The sequence below is a fragment of the Aptenodytes forsteri genome, unplaced genomic scaffold (genome assembly GCF_000699145.1).
Source record: "Aptenodytes forsteri isolate BGI_AS27 unplaced genomic scaffold, ASM69914v1 Scaffold729, whole genome shotgun sequence".
Lineage (NCBI taxonomy): Eukaryota > Metazoa > Chordata > Aves > Sphenisciformes > Spheniscidae > Aptenodytes > Aptenodytes forsteri.
In genome coordinates, this window is record NW_008796173.1 from 37,293 (window position 1) to 44,484 (window position 7,192).

Sequence of the window (7,192 nt, forward strand, 5' to 3'; positions counted from 1 at the left end):
GTGACGGCAGAGGGGCCGCGGCTCAGACGGACTGTCCCATCCCGCCCGCAGCTCTGCTGAAGAACAACGCCCGGAAGGAGAAATCCCCCAGCGCCCGCCCGCTGCTGGAGATCTACTCGGCCTCAGGGCTTCTCCTGGCCTGCATCCCGGTGAGCCGCCCCAGGGTCGGCCGCCCCCTCCTTTAAGCTGCACCCCGAGTGCTCCGTGGAGGTCTGTGATGTGCCAGGGAGCTTGGGACAGTCCCAGCTGCCCCTCGGAGGACGCCGGAGGCTGTAGCTCTGTGCCCCTTGCAACAATAAGCCCACGGGCAGGGGAACTGTAGAAGGGCTCGCTGGTGACACCGAAGGCTGTATGGCTGGGTTACCAGCTGGGTGTTGCAGGTGAATCACCGGGCTGCGAGGCCGGCAGTCACCTCTGCCTGTGCCACTCGCTTGCGTGCCCTTGGGCAGCTCCTCTGGTCTCTCCACGGGGAAGCAGGATGCTGCCACGTGTCCTTGGCACTACCCTAAGATCTCCGGAGCGATGGCTCCATGCAGCTCCCTCAGTCCCCTGAAAGCTTTGGAGAAGCTGCTCCGGAGCGGTGGCGTGTGCAAGGGGGAAACGGGGAGAGCCATAGGGAGAGGGAGGCTGCCCAGCCTTGGGAGAGGGGGACGGGAGCAGCAGTGTTGGTGCCACAGGAGCATCCTCCCTTCCCTGCTGTCCGGGGCTTGGGGCGGACACAGGGCAGTGAGGACGTGGAGGGACAGGGAAAGCTGCTGCGACGGCAGGGCCCTGCAGAGCCATGGCAGCCGGGGGCATCAGAGCTGCGGATGCCCAACCGTGGCCTTTGGCTTCACGTACGTCTCCTGGAGGGACGTCTCTGGGGCTGGGCCGGCCGGGAGGTGAGCAGCCCCGTGGTGCGCTCACGCGTCTCCTGCCCGCAGTGGAAGAGCGGCCAGCTGGTGCAGCTGGGCTGGACGGCCAGCGAGGACCTGCTGTGCATCCAGGAGGACGGCACCGTTCTCATCTACAACCTCTTCTGCGAGTTCAAGCGCCATTTCAGCATGGGCAACGTGAGTGGAGCAGGATGGGGAGCTCAAGAGGTGCCCAGGGTTGGGTTTGTGCAGCGGAGAAGTGAAACGCTGTGAGGCCTCCCTGAGCGCTCCCCCAGCCCCGTGGGGCACAGTGGGGAGCCTGGGGCTCTCCCAGCCTCACTGCAGGGCTGCCTGCTTTCGGGAATGAGCTGGCAACCATCCCCATGGCCCCTGGGGCCAGAGTGATCCCCTCTTCGCTGCAGGAGTGAGGCCTGTCTGTACTGGGACACCTGCCAGCAGCGCAGCACAGGGCTGGGCTCACTCCTCGCCGAGGCAGTTTCCTTCCCAGAGCAGCGGCGGTGCAGTGCTGAGCCCCGGCTGCCCCGGCTTGGGCCCAGCTCTTTCTCCATGGCACAGGAGGTGCTGCAGAACCACGTGCTGGAGGCGAAGGTCTTCCACACGGAGTATGGCACCGGCGTGGCCATCCTCACCGGGGCACACCGCTTCTCCCTGACCACCAACATCGACGACCTGAAGCTGCGCAGGATGCCCGAGGTTCCCGGTGCGTCCCTTCCCCGCTGCCCCCCGCTCCGGCCAAGCGCAGGGGCCTGACGCCGGTGCCCGGCAGGTCTGCAGAAGCCGCCCTCCTGCTGGGCCGTGCTGTCCCAGGACAGAGTCACCATCGTCCTGCTGGCGGTCGGACAGGACCTCTACCTCCTGGACAACACCTCCTGCTCCGTGGTGGTGAGTGAGCCGCGGCGGGTGTCTGTGGGGAGCAGGGCGGTCTGCAGCCCCCCGCACTCACTGGCAGGTCCCTTCCCTTGTCCCCCCGCTGTCCCACGGGCTGCTCTCCAGCCTCCAGCACTCGCTGGCAGGTCCTTTCCCCTGCTGTCCCATGGGCAGGCGTGTACAGCAGGGACACCTGGCCCCATCCTGGCCAGGGGCAAAGAGGTGAGGATTGAGTGGGTGCAGGGTAGGAAGGGACAGCCCCGCTCTGACCAGTCCTCAGCCCCTTACACAGCATTGGTGCCAGCGTGTGGCACGTCCAGTGACCCCCAGGTGCGACCCTCTCCTTTTCCCTGTCCCAGACCCCCCCTGGCATGAGCCCCTCCGCCGGCGCCTATCTGCAGATGGCCGTGTCCTTCAACTACCGCTGCCTGGCACTCTTCACCGACACCGGCTACATCTGGATGGGGCTGGCCACGCTGAAGGTGAGCATCTCCCTTCCCTCCCCGTCGCGGGGCATTAGGGTGTCAGCCCACCCCTCCTCTCCCTGTCTGGCAGACAGATCTGGCAGGGTGGGGTGTCCACGCAGGGGGCACCCTCAGGGTCCCCACAGACTGAGGTCTGCAGGTCAGCCTCGCTGCCGCCCGCCCGTGTCTGCACTCCTGTCCTCGGGAGATCCGCCCTCTTTTGTTCTTCACCTGATTTTTATACCTTACTCCCCACTTTTTCTATTTCCGAACCTACCCTTTTGCTGGCCTTGCACCTGCCTTTCTCTGTCCAAACCACCCCCCCTGCAGATAAACAGCCCACCACTAATTGCTTTTTCCCCACCGGTCACAGTTCTGTTAAGTCCTTACCCAAGTTTGGTGGTTCTAGTACTGTTTCTTAGGCAGTCTCAGCCTTGTCGCCACTGCTGGTGTGGTCGCTTCGGCGTAGGGGCCTTGCTTGCGAGTCTTGATTCTGCCCTGCAAATTCCCCCACGTTGTGGGGCTCGTGCTGGTGAGGTGCTGGTTGCCTTCCGTGGTCTCCGAGACCAATCCTGCTCCTTTCGCCTTCGTTCACTTACCGGGTCTCAGTCGAGCACAAGCAGCTTCTTGCTCTACGTGCAGGCAAGCTGTGTGCTGCAGCAATGGAGGAATGTTTCTCACGCTCGGCTTAAGTGCTCGCGCAGCATCTTCGCCCTTCAGCTGCGTCGGCCGCAGCCCTAGCTGCCTCCAGAGCTAGAGATGGGGCCGGCTGCTCCCGCAGGACCCGCTCATGGCGCGGCACCCACGCTCCCGGTGCCCAGCGCAGCCTGGTCTGTGCTGCTCATCCCCCAGCAGCTGCCCTCAGCGCGTGGCCCCGGCAACGCAGGCGATGCCGCCCGTCCCTGCGCCGCCGTCCCCCTGACCCAGCTCTCTCCTGCTGCAGGAGAAGCTCTGCGAGTTCAACAGCAGCGTCCGATCTTCGCCCAAGCAGATGGTTTGGTGAGTGGTCTCCCCGCCAGCCCCCTCTGCCCCCGACCGTGCCTACCCACGCTCCTCCGGTACCCTGAGCCTTTGCTGGGGTCTGCTCGGCTCTGCGGCCACCCTGCTGCCTCCCCGCGATGAGCGGGAGCCTTTCGTGTCCCCGCTCCAGGCGTGGGGGGCTGCAGCTGGGCTGGGGTTAAGCCGGGGCTGGGGCTCCCTGGCAGGTGCATGCGTCCCCGGAGCCGGCAGCGTGCCGTGGTGGTGGCCTGGGACCGGCAGCTGATGGTGGTGGGGAACTCCACGGAGTGCATCCGGTATCCTTTGGGGAAGAGGTGTCATTTCCAAAGGCCAGCCCAAACTGCGGGCCTCTGTGGGCCCTCCGTGGGCCACCGCCGTCTCTGTCATGGGCGAGGGGTGCTCCAGGAACACCAGTGGTGTCAAGTGGCCCCCCAGGACAGTCAGAGGCGGGCGGACTTTTTCCTCTCCTCTGCAGTTTTGTCACGATCTCCACTGCCTGGTCCCGGCCAACCCAGTCCTGTACAGCAGCGAAAACCCCTCCTGTCTGCCTCCCTGGCCCCCTCCTCCGAGCCTTCCTGCTGAGGGGATCCCACTCCCCCTCGGCTCCGAGAGCAGCGGTGGTGCTGGGAGCCACCAAAGCCCCCGCGGCTGGGAGCGCTATCCCTGCCGAGGTCCAGTCCCGATTCCCCAAGGGCGAGGGCTGCCATGGGTGGGGGGATTCCTGTCCCTCCCAAGTGCTGATCCCGTGCCCTCTCTGCGGAAAGGGGGGTCATGAGCTGGGGGGGACGGGGGGTCCAGGAGGTCGCTCCTCGGCATCACTGGGGCCAGCCCTCAGCAGGGCTGGGCTGCACACAGAGCATCTTGCTTCCCGCGAGCCCTTAGCGGGGAGCGCAGGTTTGTCCTGGATGAGGACTCCTACCTGGTGCCAGAGCTGGACGGGGTCCGGATCTTGTCTCGCACATCCCACGGGTTCCTGCACGAGATCCCAGGTGAGATGGCACCGGGTGGCAAGGCTAAGTGGGGACCTCCCCCCCCCCGCACCCGGGCAGGCAGGTCTCTCCTGCACCGCTCGGTGCCCAGGACACGGCCCGTGACTCTGCCCAGCTCTGTGTGCGGGGGTCCGGCCTGCCCAGCCCTTTCTGGAGGCTCAGGAGGTGGTGAGAGCCCCACAGCCGAGTAGAGCCGTGCCCTGAGCCCCACCAGCCGTCTAGTGCAGGGCTTTGAACCCAGTCCCTCGCCCGGCCCCGGGCTCCCTCCTTCCCCAGCACCACACCAGTTCTGGTCCCCTGCTTTGCCAGCTCTGCTGTGCCCCTGTCCCCTGAGCGGGGCCCTGCAGGCTGCCACCTCCCCCTCCTGCTGCCAGAGCCCCCGTGCTTTGAGCCGAGGCCCGGCACAGCTCGGCACGCCTGTTCCTCACCTCCTGTACTGCTGCCACCCTCGCGCTTCCAGAGCGGAGCCGCCGTGGCTCTGCGCGGGGGAATAGCTCCTTGGGACCCGCGTGTCCTGGCAGCTGCCCCTGCCTCCGTCTCTTGGACCCTTGGGTCGATGTTTACTGGGGGCTGCAGTTGCGAGGGCTGGAAGAGCGGCCCCGAGCCATCCATCGGCACGGCTCTGCCCAGCTCCTCAGGCCGGCGGTGGCCGTGCTCCCACCCCGCCGAAGGACGGTGCCAGCACGGGCTCTCCTGCGGTCCAGAGCTGCAGGCAGGGACGGTGGCGGAGCCGGTTGCAGCGGGTGCAGGTGACGCGCCTGGGCTGGGGCAGCCTCCCACGTATTTTTTTTCCCCGTCTCTGCAGAGGCCAGCCAGGAGATCTTCAAGATCGCCTCCATGGCCCCAGGGGCACTCCTGCTGGAGGCACAGAAGGAGTACGAGGTACGGCCCGCTGCCCCACTCCGGGTCCTGCCTGCCCCTGGGAAGGTTGGGGTGTCTCTGATGCAAACCGCTGCCGGCGTTATCCTGCGGTGATGGGAAGGGGGAGATCCCGGAGGTCCCTGCCGGGGGCGAGGGCTCCCTTGGCCCCCCAGTCCCAGGGGTGCTGGGGCTCCCAGGGCTCACCCTGGCCGGTGAGCACCCCACCGCTCTCCCCCACGGGCTGCGCTCCCCTGCAGAAGGAGAGCCAGAAGGCAGACGAGTACCTGCGGGAGATCAAGGACCAGAAGCTGCTCCCAGAGGCGGTGAGCCAGTGCATCGAGGCAGCTGGCTACGAGCACGAGCCGGACACCCAGAAGTCGCTGCTGAGGGTAAACGAGGCGCAGGGAGGCTTTGGCTGCGGCTGAAAGCGTCCCCCTCCCGGCTGGGTGCGTCCCCCTGCTGGTGGTCGTGCTGCGGCCGGCACAAGCGCCGCCACGCCTCTTCCCACAGGCAGCCTCCTTCGGGAAGTGCTTCATCGACAAGTTTCCCCCGGAGAGCTTCGTGCGCATGTGCCAGGACCTGCGGGTGCTCAACGCCATCCGGGACTACCAGATCGGCATCCCCCTCACCTTCACCCAGTATCCTGCGTGGGACAGTGCATGAGCCATGACCCTGGGGCGGGTGCAGGATCTGGCCCAGGCAGGATCAGTGCCGTTTGGGGCTCCAGGCCCTGCTGGGGCGGCCGCCTCATAGGAGGAGAGAGCTGCAGAGCCGGTTAGCTGCTAGCCCCGCAGGGTTCGGGCACCAGCTATGCCCTGGGCCCCGTGGCAGGGGTCTGTAGCCGAGGCCTCTACGCTCATCACACCCCGCAGAGCTGGCCTGCGGTGCTTGCAGAGCCCTGCTGGAGCCATATGCACCGGGTGCTGGCCCAGCTGGCTTGGGGACGCTGCCAGGAGGGGGGGGGTGGGCGCCCAGCACGCGTTGCCTGTGCTCCGTGGGGTTTTGTGGTCCCTTGACTGTCCCCACAGATACAAGCGGCTCACCATCGAGGTCCTGCTGGACAGGTAAGGGTCCCCATGAGCTGGGCATGACAGCCCCATCCCCGAGCAGCCTGGGCCAAGGCAGCGTCCGGCCACACTGCAGTCCCCATCCCCACGGTCTCCATCCCCCTGGCCGGGCGCTGAGTGAGCTCGGTCCCCCGCGAGGCCGGCCGAGCTGCTCGACTCCTCGGACCCCTGTGGGGCCGTGCCGCTGACCCCACCGTGTGCCACACCAGGCTGGTCCTGCGGCGGCTCTACCCCCTGGCCATCAGGATCTGCGAGTACCTGCGCCTCTCGGAGATCCAGGGCGTCAGCCGCATCCTGGCCCACTGGGCCTGCTACAAGGTAAGGAGGCAGCTCGGAGGGTTCTGCCCAGGTGGGGCGTGTGGAGACCTCTCCGCTCGTGCCCTTCCAGGTGCAGCAGAAGGACAAGTCCGATGAGGAGGTGGCCCACGCCATCAACCAGAAGCTGGGTGACACGCCAGGCATCTCCTACTCGGAGATCGCTTCCCGGGCTTACGACTGCGGCAGGACGGAGCTGGCCATCAAGGTCTCGTGGCTCTGGCCGTGGCATATCTGGCTGGGCGGTGGGATGGCTGGGGGAGGGGGTCAGACGTGGTGGCCACACACTGACGACCCCTCTGCCGCCTGCAGCTGCTGGAGTATGAGCCGCGCTCCGGGGAGCAGGTCCCGCTGCTGCTGAAGATGAAGCGGAGCAAGCTGGCCCTCAGCAAAGCCATCGAGAGCGGGGACACCGACCTGGGTAAGGGTCAGGGCTGGGCAGAGGAGGGGCTCTGCAGCGGAGGGGAGGGGTTTTGGGGTCTGGGGGAGCCCGTTCACGGCTTTGTGCCTTGTGGGATGGGGGTGGTGGGAGCTGCTTGAGCCCTACGGGGCAGTGCTTGCCCTCAGCACGGGGCTCTGCCCTGCGCCTGGACGTCCCCTCACTCCCCTCCCGGTGCTGCTCCCCGGGGCCAGCCATGCAGGGGGCAGGGCCCCCATCCCCCCCTCCTGAACCGCGCTGCCTGCCCCAGTCTACACCGTCGTGCTCCACCTGAAGAACGAGCTGAATCGCGGCACCTTCTTCATGACGCTGCAGA

The 7,192-nt window shown here is 66.8% G+C and overlaps 1 protein-coding gene across 1 annotated transcript in view; it reads left to right on the forward strand.

The window, feature by feature from the left end:
* The window catches only part of VPS16 (VPS16, CORVET/HOPS core subunit), an 11,215-nt gene that overhangs the window by 956 nt on the left and 3,067 nt on the right, over positions 1-7,192 (forward strand). Inside the window, exons 2-17 of the mRNA XM_009287553.1 lie at positions 11-149; positions 924-1,052; positions 1,431-1,575; positions 1,642-1,757; positions 2,102-2,224; positions 3,150-3,205; positions 3,412-3,501; positions 4,100-4,194; positions 5,000-5,076; positions 5,313-5,444; positions 5,566-5,693; positions 6,084-6,119; positions 6,332-6,440; positions 6,511-6,645; positions 6,750-6,858; positions 7,127-7,192. Of these exons, the coding sequence (XP_009285828.1) occupies positions 11-149; positions 924-1,052; positions 1,431-1,575; positions 1,642-1,757; positions 2,102-2,224; positions 3,150-3,205; positions 3,412-3,501; positions 4,100-4,194; positions 5,000-5,076; positions 5,313-5,444; positions 5,566-5,693; positions 6,084-6,119; positions 6,332-6,440; positions 6,511-6,645; positions 6,750-6,858; positions 7,127-7,192 (1,685 nt within the window). The remainder of the gene's footprint in view (positions 1-10; positions 150-923; positions 1,053-1,430; positions 1,576-1,641; positions 1,758-2,101; positions 2,225-3,149; positions 3,206-3,411; positions 3,502-4,099; positions 4,195-4,999; positions 5,077-5,312; positions 5,445-5,565; positions 5,694-6,083; positions 6,120-6,331; positions 6,441-6,510; positions 6,646-6,749; positions 6,859-7,126) is intronic.